This window comes from Natator depressus, chromosome 2 (genome assembly GCF_965152275.1).
Source record: "Natator depressus isolate rNatDep1 chromosome 2, rNatDep2.hap1, whole genome shotgun sequence".
Taxonomy (NCBI): domain Eukaryota; kingdom Metazoa; phylum Chordata; order Testudines; family Cheloniidae; genus Natator; species Natator depressus.
The window spans coordinates 186,190,430-186,213,083 of record NC_134235.1 but is presented as its reverse complement, the minus strand read 5'-3'; the positions used below and the strand labels follow the sequence as shown (position 1 = coordinate 186,213,083).

Sequence of the window (22,654 nt, the reverse complement as noted above, 5' to 3'; positions counted from 1 at the left end):
AAGGTTAGTTGAACTGACACTCACTCTTCTTCTCTCCACTCCCCATGATACGAGAGCAAAACAGCTTGGATGAGAAAGATATGGCCTCATGAAGGAGTCTATTCTTTCATAGGTGTGTTAGAGAGTTACCAGTGTAACTTTGACTAGATCAAATTCATCCCTTGTATAACGTCACAAAGGGAAAGAAGTTACACCTCCAGGGGTGAAGCTGATCTTATAGTATGTTTTAGAAAGTGTTAGCTAAGACTGTGTGAAGGTTAGCTCCCCTCTAATACTGTAACCAGTGTCATTCATGGCACAATTTGATCCAATTTGTCCTTTTGAATTTAAAAAATGTGCAGTGACACAATAGTGTCACTTTTAGGCATGTGCACTCTGAATACTAAACAAACCCTAAGTTTCCTAGATGCTACTGCAAAGATCCAGCTGACCAATATTGTCTCATTGTTTCCTTCTCCTCCCCGGTCAGGCTGTCTGTACCCATCTGTTGTCTGATACTTATACTGTATGCTCTTTGGGACAGGGACTGTCTTTTTGTTCGGTGTCTGTACAGCGCCTAGGAGCATGGGGTCCTGGCCCACAACAAGGGCTCCTCGGCACTATGATAATACAAATGATAAATATATCCTGTGAGGTTTTTTTTAAGATACCACCACATGGCATATGCTCTAGAGGTATACCTATATCTAAGTATTTATACCATGCTCATAAGCATCCTACCAAGTTTATCACAATCTGATATCACATGATCTAATTTTCTTCCTACTTGCCTAAGGGAGTCATGTCATTTATTTGTTTGGGGTTTTTTTGGTCGTCTTCTCCTATTGTCAGTTGCTTTGGCTGAGGATGTGTGCAAACTGAATTGAAGAAGCAAATTTGACATTTTTCTCTGAATGGGGTTAAATTTTGATGATTCTCATTAAAATCAAAAGGGAGTTTCCAAGGTTGCAAAGAGGTTCTGGCTGCCAAGAAAGCACTGCTCTCAGGAGATTCATCCTCCATGTTGATGGCTTCATAGTTTCTGTGGAACATAACTGATGAGGGAGAATGCCCCCACAAGGGAAGAAAGGTACCTACATGGGTAGGGTGGGATTTTCAAAAGGACTTTGCGTTCTCCTAACTTGGCTACCTTCAACTGGAGCAGCATTAGGTGAACACGTTTTGAAAATTCCTCCCTTAGAGCCTCTCTCTTATTAGTGCTTGCAACATAAATACATAAGACAAAACAGAAAATAATGTTAGCTTTTACAATGCCATTTTGTGGCCTACAGCCAGAATATTTTCAGCCTTATTGCTATAGTCCTAGAATAAAGTGGGAGATAGAGAGTGCTTGGAATAAAATAACATTTGAGGACTGTCACTCTTGGTACGGATATGTTTTTCCAGCTAGATCTACACAGAGTAGGTGTAGGTTTGCCAGAAGCTGGGAATGAGCGACTGAGAATGGATCACTTGATGAATGCCTGTTCTGTTCAGTCCCTCTGGGGCACTTAGCACTAGCCACTGTCAGAGGACAGGATGCTGGGCTGGATGGACCTTTGGTCTGACCCAGTGTGGCCATTCTTATGTGTATATGATGTATTTATTGTGTCCCTTGGAAATGGAAGATTGCACATTTTCCTCAAAGAAAATGTATGAAGCATGCCTGCCACTGGAGAGGGCAAGTTATATAGAGCATCGATGCCTTGCAGCAGTTGACCCTGCTGTGCCAGTGTCTACCATTTAAAAAAGAAGTCTTCCTCTCAACAGACTGAGGCAGCTCTGGATGTTGTTCCGTTACTGGGCTCAAGTGCTCACAAAAGCAGAAACAGTAGAAAAACCATCTTGCAAGAGGATTTTTTCCCCTGCCATCTGAATGCTTCTGAGAGGCATCTCTTCAGTTCTGATGAATGTGCACAATGTGAATGTTTTTATTCCAGGAATTAGAAGTGAGCAAACTCCAGATCTGGTAATTAAGGCAGTTTTTATTAATTCTTTCTTTAAACTATATCCTGTGAATTGTATACACTTGTTTTAGGCTGCAGCATGACATCTATGACATTTTGTCAGCTATTTCCCTTAACGCTACTATTTGCTGGCAATTTTTCATCACCAACAAATTGCTCCCAATTTTTACGTATTAAACAGGTCTTAACTTACTTATGAAGACAGGTATTATATAATGTAAGGAGGACAAATTGTTAACTGATTAAATGTCAAGACTTATGTGTTAAAATTTAGCAAGATCAAAAGTCACTGACACAAAGATGTAATTGCACCAGAGGAAGACCAATAAATTGATCAGATCCATGGTGTCTCAGCTGACCCTGATTGTGAACCAGATACTTTTTCTTTAAATTTAACAAATAGCAGGATGATTAAAGAAACATCTTCTGACTTACATATGTTGCGGCACTAAGTACGTCTGCTGCAAGAAAAGTTAACAAGCAGAGAAAGATTTACCAAGAATTATGGCACGTTAGGGGAAAGTTCTTTAAAGGAAATTAGTAACCATTGCCACTGGAGATATTATCAATCCATTGCGTGAGATGGGAAGTTGTTGGACACATTTTTATTCTTGCCAGTTAATTTAGAGCTAATAAATAAAAACACCTGTTTTATTTCTCCTAAACCCCACAGCCAAATCTAGAAATGCCCAAAGGGATCCAATAATGGAAGACTGACTATTGCCACCACTGTTGCTATATACATTCCAATACAAAGTACTGAGACAAAATGTGTTTGCTTCTCAGCTGTTGGCAGTTATCTTGGGAGACACTTTTGGATATGGCATATTAAAACCACACCAGCATACTTGCAATGTTTTCATTTATAAAGATGCAACACTCAAACAGATCTATGATGGTGTTACTAGGCTTTAGTTTAAACAGCGTAAGCACTCATGGTCAGCTTGTATCCAGCTGCACTGTCAGGGTGCATGGGGCCCGAGGAGCCCCTCTATCACGTGCATCCTGGATAGCACCAGAGTGCCCTGCTCCCTTCACAAGTCCCCTGGCATGCAAGTAACCCAAAAGGGGAATAAGATGAGCAGGAGGCAGGACTATGGCCCATTTCTAGAATTCATAATGCATAAGACTGACTCCTCCCCTCTTATTCATCTAACTGTGTGTCAGATCTGCAGTAGGGTTCTGTCCAGCCCAAGCACTTGGTGTACAAAACATTCTTAAGCTATTGCAAGGATGAGAGTGAGACGGCTGCTATGTGGAGTCTGGAGTTTATGCTTCTTGTTTAGTCTTTTCTTGATTTTGCTTCACCAAACCACAGCGAAAAGAAAACTGAAGTTTGTGTCTGTAGTAAGTATATGGCAGTGTTAATTTCACTATGTGAATGGAAGGAATTTTTTACAGCACCTGCGGTTTATTGTTCTTGTGTTAGAAAGTGTTCCCCAGTGAGGGAGGGGGGGGGAATGTTTTGTAGACATTTAAATATTTCCTGAATAGTCAAGCTGTATTATCGCTTCCCATAGAAAAATAACAAAGTCCCAAATTTTAAAGAACAGTTTGTAACTTTGCTTCCTTTTTGCAATCTCAGGTGATACTGAAGCAAGCGCCTTATTTGTGACATTAAATGATCATTGCAGAATGCCTCTTTTGAAGTTGTGAAATAGATGAGATGCCATAACTAGTGTTCACTTAGTGGAGAATTCCTCTTTGCCTTGGAACTAATTTATTGCTCTCAAGGGAAAGCAATGTCTCCCTTATGTGTAATCAAAAACAGATGTGTGCTGCATTGAATGAATAAACAAACAAACAGTCCAGATGCACGCCTGTTGCAAGTTGGCACAACTTGCGTTGATTTGCAAGTTGCCCTGGTTACAGGAGGTCTGAATATGGCCTATGCTGGACATAGCACATGCATTTAAATCACTTACATTTTCTTTTAGATGTAATCTTAAATTTTATTTTATTTCTATTTTGATGATTCAGGGAAAGAATTAATTGTGTAATACTTAGTTTTAAAGTCATGTAACTAATAGGTATGTGTGGTCAAGTGAATTATACAGGATTATAACATGGAATGGAATGAAAAGGGACTTCAGGATAGATTCAGAGTTTTCACAACTATCTTCCCTGAGTTTAGATTTTAGATTATGATACTTGCAATATTTGATATCTTCCTGCCTACACACTACTGTCTGAGAGGAACTTTTATCAAGAAAAATTTGACTGGTAGTTTTTTCCACACAGATTGTCCTGCCTGCTTAATGTAGTGTGACCTATTCCTCCTATGTTATCCTGACCTCTCCAAAATAGATCTGGCATATGATATACAAGACTATTATACAACTTATACAGATTGCAAATGAAACCCTGAGCTAGCTATTTTTCAAATGCAGAAGAATAGAGTCCCTATGCCGTGTAAAGTTCACAATCTAAAAAAATAAGTTACTGTAGGTCTGTGACTAGGGCTCCTAGGCACAATTGTAATACAAATAATTATTTATTATTAATAGATATTATAGACAACAAACACATGATAGATGTATTAGTACACAGCATATACAGCACTCGCTATTAATGAAAACACTGATGGAATTGCAATAATTACTTCTAATAAAAAAGAAACAATTATGTTGAATGGAATTCAATCTATTTTGTCAGGTGTTTCGCCATAGTGATTATACCCCGTGTGAATCTTTTCCAACTGATAAACACAAGGAAAATGCATGGCCACAGGGATTTGGACAACTTACTAAGGTTTGTTGGCTTTACGGGGGCCCATATTGAAACAGAAATTGTCTTTCACATGCTAAAGTTTTAAGGTGGTGGAACTGTATTTTGGCAAGCAATGACTCCGAAAAGGACTTAGAGGTCATGGTGAATAACCAACTGAACACAAGCTCCCGATTTGATTCAGTAGTAAGAGAGCAAATGCAATCCTTGAATATATACGCAAGGGAATATTAAGTAGAAATAGAGAGGTGGTATTAACATTGTATACAGCATTAGTGAGACCATTACTGGAATCATGTGCGCAGTTCTGGTATCCATATTTTAAACGGCTGTTGATAAATTTGATAGGGTTCAGAAAAGAGCTACAAGAATGACTCAACATCTGAAAAAAATGCCTTCCAGTGACAAACTAAAAAAGCTCAGACTAGTTAGCTTAACAAAGAGGACGTTAAGAAGTGCCTTGATCAAAGGAGAACATTTCTGATGGCATGAAGCTCTTTAATCTAGGAGACAAAAGCATAACAAGACCCAGTGGTTGGAAACTGATGCTAGACAAATTCAGACAAGAAATAAGGAGTGAGTTGTTTATAGTGAGGGTAATAAACCATTGGGCTATCTTACATACAGATGTGACAGATTCTTCCTCACCTGAAGTCTTTAATCAGGAGTGCATGTCTTCTTAAAACAGATGCTTTAGCTCAGCCAGAAGATATGCACTTAATTCAAAACCATGGGGTGAAATTCTATGGCCTGTGTTATACAGGTCAGACTGGATCATAATGGTGCCTTCTGCCCTTAAAATCTATGAAAGTTGGGGTCACATTTGCAGTACAGTCTTTCGTGCAGATGGTATCTACAGACGCTAATATTTCATCTGAAACAAAGTCAGCACTCTACCTCCATTCGTTGAACAGGTGTTCAGGTGCTCAGCACCTTCCAGGATCAGGTCTTGAATTTCTATCTTTGTCTATTATGACAATGCAAACATCACAATACAAACAGATGCACTGCTGCCTTTTTAATCCAATTTACAGAAAACTGCATCTAACTAAACAAGAAATATGGGAACTCGTCCCTACCCCATCCTGCTCAGTTCAATAAGATATAAATTTCAAAGGCTAACTACAATGATGTAAATTGTATTTGTACACAATGTAGCTTAATCCCAAACAACCCCCCTGCCCATTTTTTAAATGGCAACAAAATTAAATGTTGAAAGGACTATGTTCATGAAACTCTAATGTTTCACAATTACAGTCAGAGTGAGGGAATCCAAAAGCTAAGGCTGTAACATCAATTTTCCCCCTTCCTACATGCCCACCCCCCTTATAAAAATATTTTAAGGTATTTTCTTAATTAGGATGTGAATAGTGTTTACTCATGTGAGTTGCCTGGTTAGCAGACCCAAGGTAGTAATAATAAATGAAATAATAATGGATTTACTTAGCTGCTTTCATCCACTATTATTATTATTAAAATGTATAATACCATGTTGAGGTTAAAAACTGTTGCATTTCCTGATTTTTGTGCTTATGACTATGCATCTTCAAATTGTATGACTATAGATGTACTATATTTCATTATATATTACCGTATATGTGGAAAATGTTGCTTCTCTTGGATAGCTTAGATTCTATGCAGCGTAAATGTTGAGATACCTGATAGACAAAGATTTAAAATAAATCAGATAGAAAGAGACGTGAGTAGGGGAAGCATGAGTGCCTAGCTAAGGTTCTTGCACATAAAGCAATCAGATGTGATGTTTTCGGGTGGGTTTTCTTGGTTTTATTTTAAAAATATCCCAGGGCATCCTGTGTGGCCAGATCAAAAAGAAGGAAAATAACCTATAGCAATTATTTTATCTACTGCTCCCTCCTCTTTTTAAAAATCAGCTAAACCTGAATTACTCATCCACAGCTACCTTACATTGGCACTCATCAATATTGTTGCTTCCACAGCTTGGAATACAGCGGCAATATGAGCTTGGGCAATACATGCGGAAGAGATATAAACATTTCCTGAGTACTGTATATAACCAGTTTGAGGCAAGTATCAGAATTAGCATGAAGGACATTTTTTTCTACATACTAATGGGACTTCCTTAAGACATGAGGGGTCTGATCCTGCCTGGTAACTTACACTGAAGTCAACAGCAGTTGAGGGTTCTCAGACTCCCTGAGGTTGTGGCCCAAAGTTTTGTTCAAATTGATTCATTATAGAAAGATAACTGAAGAGTTAGTGCAGAGAGATCTTCACTTCAACTGTATATCAGGTTTGGCAAGAAATCAGATTACACAGAAAGTTGTGGTGTTTGGGTAAGCCTGAAAAATATCAGTGTTGTATTTGGATTCCAGTGAACACGGAGATCATTGCCTTAGGACCTCACTAATAGCAGCCTCACTTCAGATACTTCATCACTTCAGTGATGCAATAAGCCCTCCTGTGTAGGCCCACATCCTCCTTACCATGGACCTCAGCCACTCTCCTGCTTATGAGAACCTCACAACTGGAAATTCCATAAGACACTATTAGAATCTCTTGGCTGCTCTCTATTTGATATCTTTGTCTGTTTCATTTGGGGGTCCAGTAGCTCATCAGATCCATTGCTGCATCCCAAAAGCTAGCTGGCCAACTAGAGCCAGTTGAATTTTTTCCACTAGAATTTCTAATGGGGCTGCTATCACATTCCAGCTCACTATCCCCACCAATGTTTGTTCCTGCTCCAACTCACTGCTTCCTCTCTTCCTTACTATCCCAGGTTTCCTTTTTGGCCTCAGTCCTTTTGGATGCCAACCCTCCCTTCCCATTTCCAGTTCCCTCCTTTCCCACTAAAAGTCAGACAATTAATAGGAGCAGGGTTCTGTTCGTGAACACTAAGAAATAATTCTTTCTATCCTTGCTCCAGATTTATGTTCAAAGCACAGATGCTGATCCAACTCTTATGAGTGCCCAGGCAAGTCTTGCTGGGCTGTATCCACTGGCAGGTAATCAGGTCTGGAACCCCAAAATTCTTTGGCAGCCAATCCCAGTTCACACTGTGCCAGTGTCACATGACAAGGTGAGTACAAATTGGGGACTTTCTGCTTCAGAAAGCCAAAATATGTGACAAAGAGTGAATGAAGTGGATGAAAGTGACACTAAGCTAAGGCATCATACACTAAGAACTGATAGCATGGGCAGCAGCATTATGTTGAGATTCCTCAGGAAGAGAATTCCAATACACAGCCTTGTGCTTAATGAAAATAGAAAGATCTAAGTCTAAAATGTAAGGAAGTGAATTTGCCCACACTGTATGAGAACACAACTCAGAGCTGGTAACAGATTAACCCACTCTCTTGGCTTGCACAGATACTAAAAATAGCTTGCTCCACTTGAGAGCTGGGAGAAAAGTACATTTTTCTCCCACAATTCTTTAGGGCTGTGATTTTAAGTCTTTTCTGATCCATGACCCACAAAATGGCCAAAAGAATTGTCCCATGTCTCACCATATTCCACAGTGAGATTTGGAGTGTGGGATAATGTTTTAGCTATTTTCTCAATTGCTAGTTTTAAAAAAGTTGGGGTTGGTGCTGCTGAGGGTGAGGCTTGTGAGGTAAATAGATCATGCTACTCCTTTCCCTCTCTTCTCCTCCAGACCCACACAGTACTCCACTCTGGGGAGTGGGGAACACTTTTCCAAGGGGATGTGTTGAAGCCAGCTACACAGCCACTTGAAATGCTGCTTCCCCTGCCCCAGAGCTGGGACTTGGGCAGGGAAGGGGGAAATATGGGCAATGTCAGGAAGGGAGCAAGGCAGGAGGAGTAGGGAGAAGAGAGTGAGCTGTTCCTTCCTTCCCTTTCTTAGGCTCCCACTGAGTCCTACACACCTAGGAATTTTGCAGCTCTCCGTGGAGGTGCGCCCCACTGGTTGAGAACAGGTGGCCTAGAGCACTGGTATCAAATTCAGCAAAATGTCTCACATTTTTAACCAAGTGATCAGAGAGCCATACCCTGGCCATATAACATACACAAGTGAATCAAATTACTGTAAAACATTTCTGTCACCCTTATTTAGCTTGACCACTGAATGCTGCTGTCAAGGTTCCTTCCCCACTCTGAACTCTAGGGTACAGATGTGGGGACCTGCATGGAAGACCCCCTAAGCTTATTCTTACCAGCTTAGGTTAAAAACTTCCTCAAGGTACAAACTTTGCCTTGTCCTTGAATCCTATGCTGCCACCACCAAGCGTGTTAAACAAAGAACAGGGAAAGAGCTCACTTGGAGACATCTCCCCCCCAAAATATCCCCCCAAGCCCTACACCCCCTTTCCTGGGAAAGGCTTGATAAAAATCCTCACCAATTTCCATAGATGAACACAGACCCAAACTCTTGGATTTTAAGAACAATGAAAAAGCAATCAGGTTCTTAAAAGAAGAATTTTAATTAAAGAAAAAGTAAAAGAATCACCTCTGTAAAATCAGGATGGTAAATACCTTACAGGGTAATCAGATTCAAAACACTAGGCAAAACCTTAAGTTACAAAAAGACACAAAAACAGGAATATACATTCCATTCAGCACAGCTTATTTACCAGCCTTTTAAACAAAAGGAAATCTAACACAATTCTAGCTAGATTACTTACTAACTTAACAGAAGTTCTGAAGAGCATTCCTGACCTGGTCCCAGCAAAAGCATCACACAGACAGACAGACCCTTTGTTCCCCCCCACTCCAGCTTTGGAAGTAACTTGTCTCCTCTTTGGTCATTTTGGTCAGGTGCCAACAAGGTTATCTTAGCTTCTTAACCCTTTACAGGTGAAAGGGTTTTGCCTCTGGCCAGGAGGGATTTTATAGTTCTGTATACAGAAGGGTGGCTACCCTTCCCTTTATATTTATGACAACTGCCCTGGTCTGATGCCCATTGCAGGTACTGCAGTCACTAGAAACTAAATTAATAAAAAAATTCTCATGAATAGGAAAAATGTAAAAGTAGATGTGATTCCCCCCCTCCTCATTATTTATTACATTTTAAATTACTATGAATATACAGCAGACTTGACTTCAGAAGTGTCTTTCTATTCAAAGAAAGTGTCCATCAATTACATCAAGAAAAGTCATATCTATTCATTAACATATGGTTAGATTTCAGGATGAAATGGCTCAAACAAGTAGATTTTTAAAGCAACAAAAACACAGGTGTGCATATATCCAGGCTAACGATCTCTTCAATTCTCCAAGGTTTTATTTAAATCTCTTGTTTTAATTGTGCCACAAGTACTCCTTTTCTTTTTGCGAATACAGACTAACACGGCTGCTACTCTGAAACCTGTCATTATTCAAGGCACTGCATTTAGCCATATGGAGTAGAAATCTATCAACTTCATGATAAATCTCCTCACTGTATTTTCCACTGAATGCATCCGATGAAGCGAGCTGTAGCTCACGAAAGCTTATGCTCAAATAAATTGGTTAGTCTCTAAGGTGCCACAAGTACGCCTTTTCTTTTTGTTTTAATTGTGTGGCTACAAACAGTTTTATTAATTATTTTGTGAGAGAGGACAAAACACATGTTAGTAGGAAAGATACTTGCCTCTTCATTGCAAATTAGTTGTAATTTTGGTTTTTACTATTTAAATTTAATGCCGATAATTTCAAATAAAAATTCTCAGATAACGCAAATACACATTCTTAGACCATATAATCTAAGCCGTCTTTAGCTTGTGGTGAGAGTAAACAAAGTTTTCAAAAATCTCTAAGACTGAACATTAGGGGTGAAATCACCCCTGTGCAGAAGGCCAGCAAAAGGCATAGGCACCATTTAAGCCCTATTTTGAAGGCTTAAGCAGTATATGAGCTTGCAACAGCCTTCTGCACAGGTGCAGATTTCACCTTGACTGATTATGTTCTAATTTTCAACCACAGCGTCTTTAAGCAGGGACTTCAATAAAGGTTTAATAGTTATATTACAGAAGTGAGTCCACAGGGCTATTATAGTTTACCTTGGCTGAAAGGCACTGGGAAACAAACCAAAACCCCTGGTGCAGTTTGGCTCAACTAACACACACATGAAAAATGGAGTCTCTTGAGAGAACAGTAAATAGCCAAATGGGAAACACCCTGCCTAACTAATCCATTGTATTTTTTGTTTTAGTTACTACACTTACCTTATCCAAACTGTCCACGATACAACGAACTTCAGAAAGAAACCTTTGCAACAAGGGCATTTCGAAGACACTTTAAACACTACAGGGTAAAGAACACAACATATTTTCAGTTGTGGAAAAAGTCTAATTAAAAACTGTTTGTAAGGGGTTGTTCGACTGACCACTGGACAGTGATGCCTCCTGGTGGTTCTGGGGTTTAGCTCAGTCAGGCTGATGCCCCTGGCCGTGGTTACACCCAGTCTCCTAGGTTACCCTTGTCTCACTCCAGAAGCCACAGCATCCACTTTGTGACTCAGCTGTCTGGCTAGGTCACTATTGTGGTTTGCTCTTCCAAGGGGAATGTATCAAGCAGTCTCAGGCAGTCTTCCACTTCACTGCCTCACAGTGCCACTCCTGCAATGACAGGCAGGGGAACCCAGGCCCACCCTCTACTCTGGGTTCCAACTCCGGGACCTTCTACACAGCAGCCAAGGTGCATCCTCTGCCCCTTTCTGCCTTTCCCTGAGCTGCTTCCATATTCCCTGGCTTTCCCCACTTCTCTGGGTTTGCCAGTCTCTTCACTCCCTCCTCCCAGGGAGTAATTTGAGGCAAACTCATAACTGCAGCCCCCTCAAACACATCTCCCTTCTCCCAGGGAATAACTGTAAACACCTTCCCAGCAGCCCCATCTGCTTCCAATTTCCTGTCTTTTGTAGAAGCCCCACATGTCCCTCACAGGTGAGCTTCTCTCTAATTAGCTGCCTCCAGCCTAAAACTCCCCTATTTGCAGCCTAATTAACTTATTGGCCGCACCTGGTCCAATTCAGCTCTTGCAGGGCCAGTTTGGGGAGTACACTCCATCACACTGTCACTCATGACAGAATTAGCCAATGGTAGGTCATCAGAATGGAAATCAAGAGAGTTTGTTGTGATGTTCCCCTCTGGTGTTATCTGGACTGGTGATCTGCTGGGTCACTCCAATTCTTGACTCTGGGAGCCAGCCTTACCCTGTTCTGCTCTGAGAACCCCCCACTCCTGGGCTGTTCACGCACAGCCTCTAGCATGTAAACTGCTCGTTGGATTGTGCAACCGAATGACACTAGCCAATATCTCCAGTCTCAAACACAACCCTAGGAACGTCCATCTTGCAGTGCCCAGTTATGCCCGCTGGACGCTGCAAGTTCAATATGAGTTCGTCAATTTAACAAAGAAATTGATATGTGCCAGGCTTGTTATTCCAAGGGGAGTCTCTGACATGCTTCAAACTAAATGCACTGCTTCAGGTAGAATAAACAAACAGATTTATTAACTACAAAGACAGATATTAAGTGATTATAAGTTAAAGCATAACAAATCAGATTTGGTCAAATGAAATAAAAGCAAAACACATTCTAAGCTGATCTTAACACTTTCAATGCCCTTACAAACTTACATGCTTCTCACCACAGGCTGGCTTGTTGCTCTTCAGCCAGGCTCTCCCCTTTGATCAGTGCTTCAGTCACTTGGTGTGGTGTCTGTAGATGTAGGTGGAAGAGAGAGGAAGAGCATGGCAAACATCTCTCCCTTTTATCATGTCCTTTCTTCCCTCTTGGCTTTGACCCCTGCCCCACTTCAGAGTCAGGTGAGCATTACCTCATCGCAGTCCCAAATTGACCAGACAAAGGGGTGTGACTCACTCTAGAGTCCAACAGATTCTTTTGTTGCTGTCTAGGCCAGCGTCCTTTGTTCCTGTGAGTCTGGGCTGGGTTTGTCCCATACATGCCCTGATGAGGTGTGAACTGCCTCTCTGCTCTTGGGAAGTTTTTGCCTGGGCTTACTTTGAGCCATGAGGGCACATTTTCAGCCTCATAACTATATATATGAAATTACAACCTATAACATTACTGTAACAACAATTACTATAATATTACCATAACAACAATGCTCAGTACATCATGAGCCTTTCGAAGACACCCGACATGACAAATTTCGTATTGGATACTACACAATCATATTATAAAGATGAACATGGGGATGTAGGGTTCCCACGACGTACAGAACGTCACACTTATATATTCTTCTTTTAACGCAGGTATTTCATTCCTACTAACATTAACAGGCCTAACTACCACATATTGGAAGGAGATTATACCCACTAACTGATTATGAAATTGTAAAACCTGCTAGTCTGGCCTATCTACACCAAATGACAGGTGCAATTTTAGTGAAGATAAACTCTTGGCTACCATGTATCAAAACTCCACCTATCACTTGGATAAGTGAAATCTACAAAACAAAACTCAGCTCAGCTCCAGACCAACCTCTCCCTCTCTGCTCAGTCTCACATCCACAACGCCTTCTCTGACATCTCTCCCCACATATGCTCTTCTGCTAGTTCAGATGACTCCTCCTCCTCCACAAAAATCTCCTCACTATTTTTTCTCATTGTCATGTTAGAAAATTCCCACCATTTCACTGCAGTCTCAAACACCTCTCTCTCCCCTTCATGTCTCGCATTCAGGTTGTTGCTCAAATGTTTCACTTCTTTCACCACAACATCTCAGATGCCTCTCCCTTCCTCCACATCCCCACTATCAAAATCCTTACTGTGACTGGGTTAATCTTCTGTCAACTCCACTGCAACGTCCTGCTCTCTGGCCTATCTGACTTCCACTTTCTAACCCTCAAGTCTAACCAAAACTTTGCAGTCAAACTATCATCTTCCACTGCTTTGACCATGTCACCCCTTCTCAGACTCTTCACTGGCTCTGCAACTTGGCACCACATTCAATCTACTCATATTTTACACAGTTCTGCCTCTGCTTACTGTTCACTTTTGTCTCTTGCCACTCTCCTGCTCAATACATACTTTGAACTAGTTCTGCTTCCCCACATGGTCCTGTTTACCCCGTTCCCACAAAGTGCCTTGGTCCTTTTCCCCATGTTTCCTCAGACATCTGCAATCTCCTCCCTGATCCAGTAGGTTATGCAGCCTCCCTCTGCTCCTTCAGATCCCATCTCAAAATCCTTTTCTCCTCCTACAGTGTCCCACATTCCCACAACAATCTAAGAAGAAAAAAAAGTCAACATTTTTAGAAGGGGAACTTGTGATGTATATATCCTATAGGACAAGCAACCTCAACCATGTTGTGTGTAAACTTCCTTTCCTCTTGCCTGTTGTCATCTCTCCCTGACTTGTAGGTTCACTGGAACAGCATCTGTCTTTATTCTTCCTATAACAATTGCATATACTACTAAGGCATTATATAGGAATGTCATAAATGAGCAAAACAAAAGCCTTTCATCATATTTAATGTTTGTTGTTTTTGTCTTCCAGCCGTTTCTGAGATTTTTAGCAGTTCACACAGGATACTCATTGAAGAGGCTGAACACTGAAAGAATTATAAAAATATATGACACCTTACTATGTGAGGTAAAAGTATATAAGAAAATTCCCCTAAGATCCAATTCAGACATGCTACAGTACAAGAAGGATTGATGTACAAACTTCATCCTCTGCTCCTTGTGGTTAGAAAAAAGCTATACGTTTGCAAGGAATAGGTGTTTTAGAATGTCCAGAGCTAGGGATTCTTACCAGACCAGTTGCCTCAAATAAGTGACACACATATCCTTCATCCAGTTCTATGCCAACATAGCTCTTTTTTTTTTTTTGGTTAACTTTCTTGTTGCCCTAAGTACCATTTAGAAAGTCTATCAGTCATATTATCACCACAGTTCTGGAAGGGAAAAGATGAGGTAACTTTTAGACCCTCTGCTTGTCGTATTATTTATACAGGACCATAAAGATGCGCAGCGTTTATACTAGTAAAAATACATGGATTGGCCCAGAAAATATAATCTTCCTCCTCAAAGATTTTAGAGTCAAATGGTGCAAGCAGGTACAGTAATAATTAGGTAGTAGCAAATGGAGTAGTGTGTGGATGGAAACATCTGTAAGATTCATTGAACAAGTGGGATTATGGCAGTAATTTGAAGGAGGCAGAAGGCTACTGGTGAATATTGTTTGGGAGGCTATTCTGAACATAGGGACTCTATGTCTTCCAGTGCAGGAGCAAACAAAAATTGAAAGGTCTTGCAATGTATGTTGTTGGTTGTTGTTTTGTTTGTTTGTTTTCTTTTATTTAAATAACTGTTTGGCATATTACCTAGAAGACTAAAGCAGTTTTAAAGTAGATTACATTGTGGATGCAAACTGCCCAATTGTATCATATTATGCAATAAGTTGCCATCTGTCCTGAATTTTCCACGATAGTCCCAATTTTGCCAAGGCAATCCCACATGGGACATTTCCCAGATCTCTACATTAGTTCAATGACCCATGAAATGTCAACGTAATGGGAAACTGCAACTTGAGCATGTTGCAGCAAGTCATCACCACATACCAGACAGAGATGTGCCAATGCAAGGGCACAATGCTGTATTGCAAACATCATGGTGTTCTGAGACAGGAGTTTATTCCATCAGGTAAGCTTACAAGATTGCCCATCCTTGTTGGTCATCAGTGGCCCTTATGCCAGAGAGAATTTAACTAATTAGTAGAGTACTTCCTCCAGTGTTGGACTCTGAGTATGGGTCCTTCATGTTGCTCAACGGGGACTCCCACCACAAAAGCAACAACTCTACCAGCTGTGCAAAAAGAGTCTTGTTGTTAGCTGTTTTCATGCAGCCACAGTAAAGTCACCTCACCGTATTATTTATTATTGGTCATATGCCATTTGACTTCTAGGTAACTCCAAAGACACAGGCACTTGTTTGCCTGCAGCAATGCTATGAAACAGTATTCACTTAGCATGTCCTCTTCTTTCTAAACAAATCACGTTTGTTAAAGAAAGAAATAATACATTGTGACCTGAGCTGATTTAACCTGACATTATCCATTGTTTCCCCTGTTTAAACAAATCCTGTCAATAATTAGCAAGTCCTTGTCAGGACATAACAGGTAGTATGGAAGCAGGTAGTTCTGAGAATGCTCCCACTGTTTAGCTCACTTAAATTGTCACACTTTGATAAGGGTACACTATGTTATGACAAAATAGACTGGTTTTGTTAAACAGGAATTCAGTACAAATCTGGAGCATTGTGTGCATTTCCTACCTCTTCACAGTGGTAGCCTTTAACATATCTGACTCCAGCCCCAGAGGCAAACATAGCCTCATTCTACTTTGTTTTGGGGACTGAGGCAACATCTGTAAGAGTTGGTGTAAAATGGGCCAGAACTCCCCAACCCTCACCAGATGTTAGGTTGTTCCAAATCCAGATATAAATGTGGCAGTTTGAGCCATTCTCTGGCTCACTGATTTCTCAGAGCTGCCAAGCCAAAAAGTCTTGACTGCCATGTAAGTTTTGCTTGAATAGGGGCTTCTGGATGTGGCCCAGGAACTTACTGACAATAGAAAATTTTCACTAAGACACAAGATTCATCCTTAATAATTTTTGATGATGATCATCCCACTATACATGCAGCCATTTTTGTATATCCCTCCCTATTAGTGCTGCGCCACCTCCTAGTCTTCATGAATACTGTCATCTCTTCTTACCCTTTAAAAGTCTTTGCTGTCTTTGAGCAATATATTGATATAAATGAGAGTTCTACCACCACCCAAGTGCAGTGTCTGGTCCTTAGTTTAATATAAAATAAAGAGAAATCTTTAATTTGGTCAAACATTCAGGATTTGTATCTGAATGTACCAGAGCATTGCTGTTGGCAACAATACAAAAGGAAGCAACACAATCTGGTAGAAATCAGTGAGAAAATCATTGTTTTCCTTCTTTGCTGTAGGAGATCAACAATTACACTTTACCATCATGGGCCACTCATGGTGTCAGGACTAAGCTTCTAAAGCTCACAGAACTGCTGCTACGGGCAGAATTTGGGCTCCACAAACAAAAACAGAAGTCCCGACTCCAGGGAGGTTAGCAAAAATACTTAATTCTAAATGAGGTGAGAGTGTGATGGGAAAACAGAGTGGAAAGGGTGTACAGTCAACATTGGAATTCATACCATATTTAGAACTATGGAAGCTGCTATATACACATATATTACAAGGTGATCACTATCTATTCTTACTTGCACACATGGAAATCAGGAAGTTACAATGGAGTTACTCTAAAGAGAGGGCCAGACTCACCAGTACACTCTGGCTTCTTTGTACTACTCTTGTGAACCAACCAGTTAAACAAGTTTATGGCTGCTTTCAGCCACTGGGATCTACCAATGAATCTGGCCCTAAAATTGGTGCATGTGGGAACACAATCAGGCCCATTATTTATAAAAAGATTGGGTCAGATGCATCAGTACATTTCAAAAAGTAGCTATTAACCCATGTTAACTAATCTACCATGTGTTTAAGCACTTCCTCATGTTAAGAATATCAGCACAAGCTCCCTATACCATTATTGTCACTATTGCCCTATTTTCTTCTAGGTGTTCTTTTAAAAGATATTCTGAAACATCTCTCGACTGCCAGAAAGCCTTCCAACCAGCGAAAGATAATTATCTATTCTGGAGTGAGTAATTTTTTTTCTTTTATGTTGGATTTTTGAAGTTGTCAACTATAGTAAAAGACATGGGACTTCATTTCCTGCATCTAACAACAGTTACACTGGGTTTTCTTTCTTCTGTGGCTAGCTTTAACCATTTCATAATGATTTACTTAGGAAAATTTAGCTCAGGTACATACAGCATCGCATTTCCCAGTCCAGCCTAGTGGCTTACTTCATTCTTAAGCTGTTTTGATTGTTTAGTAAAGAAATCAAAAGGCTTGTCCAAGGTCTTGCACTGATCCAATAGGACTTCCTTGATCTAGAAACCAGCCTACTGCTGCTTTTTTAAAAATTAAATGTAGTGATTTTAAAAGGTGCTGGACTGGCTGTCTTAGATACTGAGGTTTTCTATTTTTGCACAGAACATGCACCTTCTCCCAGTGAACAGGGAGAGTCGTGGATTACTGATGGCAAAAACTATTTATAGCCCAGTTAGGTTGTCAGATGTTGGACCTTAGGGCCAAATTCTTTCAAATCTGACCTCTAATTCTAGATGCCCAACTGGAGAAAGCTTGAGCCCTACTGTAAGAAGACCGGAATATTCCCAACTCCCATTCACTTTCACTAGAGTTGCAAGTGCTCAGGTCTTCTGACGCAAGATGTCTCAGGTTGAACATTCAGAATTAGAGGGCACATTTGAAAGCGTTTGGCCTAACAACTGAGGTACTCAAAATTGAAGGCCACTTTTAAAATTTAGGCCTAAGTCTACCATTGGACTGGAACTGATAATTGCCAGTCCTGGACCTCAGCCCAGCATGATTCTGGGCAAATTAATATATATTTGGGATGAAAAAGAAGGAAACGTTTATGTGGCAAGTTGTTATTGTTATTTTTAATGGCAACTGTTTGAACCCGCTCTGAGATTTGGAATATGAGTAGTAGTCCCGGAAGGCTGATATAAATGCATTTTATCACATAGGTATCTCCACTCCAGGAGAGATGTATTTATTTCTGGAAAAAAGCTAACTTTTTTCAAAGCTATCTTAAAATAAGAATAATCAAGGATACAGAGATCAGAGGCCAAGTACCTATTCACAGAGTTGTGCAACTAAAGTGAACTGTGAAGCTGAACTGGTGGAGAAATTATCGAATGTTTGCTCAGTAATGATCACATCATTCTCAGGAACTCTTTAATGGGAGTGATTCTTCTGTTTACAGCACGCTGCTACCATTGTTGCCTTACAGATGGCACTCAATGTTTTCAATGGAAAACTCCCTCCATACGGTGCTTGCCATTTTTTTGAACTTTACCAGGAAAAGGATGGGTAAGTATCTGGATAAAGCTGTGTTACTGAAATGTACTTTTTAAAAACCAATTTACTGAAGCCCCAAAGTATTTTATAAATAAAACTGGTTTTGATGGCCAAAATTGAGCTGCCTGGACACATTGGGCCTTAAATAATAATAGGGACCAATTAGCTTAATTATTATAATCTGAGTGACTTTAGTGCTTGTGAAAGGCACCAGGTTCACAGCCCTGGAGCCTGAAGTCTCTCCCTACAGTATAAGCTTCCCCACCAGTGAGTTTCAACCCTGCTCTAGGATCACCTCTAGTGGTGAGAGGTTTTACTCAGTCCTCTGACTCTCCACTGAGAGTGGATCTGTAGAGTTGAGGATCCCCAGGTCCCTTCAGCTCCCAAATTCCCCCTCCATGCTGGGGACACAGGGAACCCTTGCGGAGCAGAGCAACATAACACCCTCCCCTGGCTCACAACACTCTTTTCACTGTGAAATCACACAATTCTGGTGCCTCAGGCTGAAGGAACAGCTTTTTCCAGACCATGACTAGTGCTAGTTCAGGGATACTAGATGCCATACAAAATGGCTGGACACCAGGTGGGATTGTCAAATGCATCTAACAGGACTTAGAAGCATAAGGAGTTGGGCATCTAACTCCCTTGGGTCCTTTTGAAAATCCCACCCCCATGAAAAATGCCCTAACAATAAGGTCAAGTAGAGAACATACAAATCTTCCAAGGAAAGATGGTGAAGTTTCAAAATAAGTTGTTAAAATTAGACTGGACAAAACACCTTGAGAACGTACAGGAAAGCCGGTCATGTCAGCGCAGGAAAATAGCTTAGATGATGGGTTACCTCGGGAGGTGGTAGAATCTCCTTCCTTAGAGGTTTTTAAGGTCAGGCTTGACAAAGCCCTGGCTGGGATGATTTAGTTGGGGACTGGTCCTGCTTTGAGCAGGAGGTTGGACTAGATGACCTCCTGAGGTCCCTTTCAACCCTGATAGCTATGATTCTATGATCTAATGCCAGTAAATCCTTTTGATTCTCAATATCTACATACAAAGGCAGATTTAAATGTTAGAGTATAGGACAAAATTGACTCATGCTGTGTTACAGCACAGGTGAAGTTGATCCATAATGTTTTACAGACATTTATGTATCAATATTTCATTTAGACCTTGTTAAAATGGTGAAATACACCCCTCCAGTCTACCCATGACACGCTTACTAACAGGAGGGCACATGGACCGCAAGTTCCTGTCTCTTATAATAAAGCACTGTTTCTCTTAATAATTCATTCCATTTGGCACTTTTTATAAAGAGTTAGACAAAGTGTGTCAAACTTGTCCTTGGTGTAACTGCATTTAATAGGGTCCAAACACTGCAACTTCAAAGAAGGCGTACCTAATTTTACTTTTATTTGTGTGCTGTGACTCAGGCAATACACCATTGAAATGTACTATCGGAATCACTCTTTGAAAGATCCCCACCCGCTCACTCTGCCAGGCTGCAAATTTCGCTGTCCTATCGAGCAATTTAATCAGCTACTTTCGTCAGTCATAGTGCACCACTGGACAAAAGAATGCAGGATGTAGGGCATAAACAAGGTAAATGTGGTGCTGCTAAATGTTGTGTGTGCGTGTGTCATCCTAAATGTGTGGCAAGAGCAGATACAACCCTGACTACACAGAACTTTGAAACGGCAAAATTTTTGTAAAGGTTTGATCTGAAATGAATGGCAATCCAGATCCATTAAGATAATTTTCCTCCTACCTCTCTATTGATGCATATGCCCGGCCAACCCCAAATCTAAACTGCTCTTCTGGTGGAAGAAAAATTCAGGTTAAATCTACCTTGCAACCAAGGGTGTAACTTGCAGCTTGTGTAAACGTACCTGCGCTAGCTTTAATATAGCTAGCTTGCTAAAAATAGCAGTGAGGACATGGCGGCACAGGCTTCAGTGCGAGCTAGCAACATGAGTACATAGCTGATGGAGGCTAGATAAGTTTGTACAGCCTGTGCCGAAGCCATGTCCTCACTGTTATTTTTAGTGAGATAGCTAGATTAAAACTACCATATGTACTTCTCAATGAGCCCCAAATTGCATCCCCAGTTGCACTGTAGATGTAGCCTCAGAATGAAATCAAGTATTATTATATGACTGAAACATTGTAGGATACTATTTTTTTTATTTTATTTTAGCATAGTCAAAAAGACATTTAAGTTACTAAAATGAGACAACAGGAGTTGGAAAGATATCTCAAAGGACTAGGCTATGTCAAATCTCCCAATCTTCTGTACATGGAAATATACCTCCCAGCTGATTGGCAAGTCCATGCCAAGTCCTTTGATTTTTCAGAGATATCCGTATTTGGGAGGGGCAGGTGGAAAAATCATGCTTTCCTTCCTATATCTGGCTTCACATTCCTTACTATAGAGTCCAAAAACAAATAACTGCCAAGAACACAAGTGCACACAGAAAACTGTCAAATTTTTCAAGGAACAACTGTTGTATGTCGTACTTGGAAATCCCATATGGCTTTCTGAATCACTGGTCTCAAGAGGAATTTGGAACTGCAGATATTAGATGAGCATGAGCTAATTCACTTGGCTCTAAGTATTTTCTTACTACACTCTTCCAAATCCACAAACAGAAGGAAGATGTTTTAGCTGGAGTGAGTGAATAATCAGCAATGAATAATTTACTCAAGGAATTTCACAGACTGTCAGTAAGCTGATCAAGAAATCATGAAAATTATTCACTATTGAATGTGATTCCTGTAGTTTTTGACAAACGTGATGAAGAAGAGTGTGTTGTAAATATCCAACACCTGCACTGTGCTGTTTAGCTACCTAAGTCATTGGGATACTAAATCTGCTCCCTGATTGGATAAATTATGTAACTAACCAACAAAAAAACAAGTGAAAAATTACTATCAAATACATAATCAAAATTTGCTGTTGGTAACTGTTTGGGTATTCAGACTTAAAGTACACCTCTGTTAAGAGGGCCAGCATAAGGCCTCTGCACTGCTTAAATTCTCAAACCAGGGGCAAGTCAGGTTTAGGTGATGCCTAGGCCTCATACTGGCCCTTTGCACTGACACAGATTTCACCCTTGAGGACTGTTTGTCCTAGTAAAACTTGAACACTTAAATATATATGAAAAACCAAACACAAGAGGTCACAAACCTGGTTGACTTTCAAATCTGAATGAATATTTTCAGACCATTTTCTCCACTTTCTGCTAAATTATAATTTCAGCTGCTGCCCCAAAGATTACCAAGTCACTGTGAATCAGGACAGAAGGGAACAACCGATCCTTAATATCCTGAAACTGAAGCAAATTCACAAGAACCTCACACAGATTCTGGGCCAACTTCAGTCCCGGTGTGCAAATGGTTGCAATTCTTTTTAATTTCACCTGCAACTTTCTCAGAATCATCTTTAATATTGTCCCCTGGTGCTGCACATGTACTTTGTGTTGATACTTTGAAGAATAATGTGCTTATGAGTGAGCATCCATTGGATAGAAACCCCTAACATGTTTATCTCAAGTAAAACACTCCTGGCAACCATAGAGAGTCGGAGGGGTGTTTCTAGGCAAGGGCCATGTCTTTTCACTTGAACATTAGGACAACTATGCTGAGGGGCAGAGTGTTCACTTTACATGCATGTAGGAAGAGAATCCGCTTCTCACACTCTCCTTGATGCTCAGGGAGCATTATGCCTTTCAAAATGGGCTGAGTCACCACTGCTACAAGCTTTTAATCACCCATGTATCAGCCTTTTCTGTGTCTAGTTACACCAGTCCCCATATTCAGATGCTGTTAATTCAGCTAGTAGCTGAAACTATCCCCTACTCCTCTGCTTCATGTTCATCATGTTTTGTGAGAACAAGGCTGCTTGCTAAAAGCTATAATTCATTTACCTTCAGATGCATGCTCTAAGATCTTCAGGTGACTAGATTTGTGAAGCAATTCCCCCCACACAACAAAGTGACATCAACCTTTCAGCTATTTCAGCATTAACTTCCATCAGCGTGACCAGAGCCAGCATTGTACCTGTCAAGAGAAA

At 40.5% G+C, this 22,654-nt stretch overlaps 1 protein-coding gene across 1 annotated transcript; it reads left to right on the top strand.

The window, feature by feature from the left end:
• The first annotated feature begins 3,179 nt into the window (after nucleotides 1-3,179).
• Nucleotides 3,180-22,619, top strand: LOC141982951 (prostatic acid phosphatase-like). The gene is made up of 11 exons (XM_074945554.1): nucleotides 3,180-3,293; nucleotides 4,602-4,697; nucleotides 6,632-6,718; nucleotides 7,579-7,731; nucleotides 10,804-10,902; nucleotides 14,112-14,207; nucleotides 16,575-16,707; nucleotides 17,220-17,302; nucleotides 18,497-18,603; nucleotides 20,016-20,184; nucleotides 22,515-22,619. Exons 1-10 carry the CDS (start codon nucleotides 3,180-3,182, stop codon nucleotides 20,170-20,172), a joined length of 1,125 nt encoding a protein of 374 aa, XP_074801655.1. The 3' UTR covers nucleotides 20,173-20,184; nucleotides 22,515-22,619.
• The last annotated feature ends 35 nt before the right edge of the window (nucleotides 22,620-22,654 follow it).

What these genes read in the sequence shown, in the direction of transcription:
- LOC141982951 (XM_074945554.1), top strand. Translation starts at nt 3,180, where the DNA reads ATGAGAGTGAGACGGCTGCTATGTGGAGTCTGGAGTTTATGCTTCTTG. An exon ending in AACTGAAGTTTGTGTCTGTA is followed by an intron (nt 3,294 to 4,601) that starts GTAAGTATATGG and finishes CTATTTTGTCAG; the next exon opens with GTGTTTCGCCATAGTGATTA. An exon ending in CTGTATATAACCAGTTTGAG is followed by an intron (nt 6,719 to 7,578) that starts GCAAGTATCAGA and finishes TCCTTGCTCCAG; the next exon opens with ATTTATGTTCAAAGCACAGA.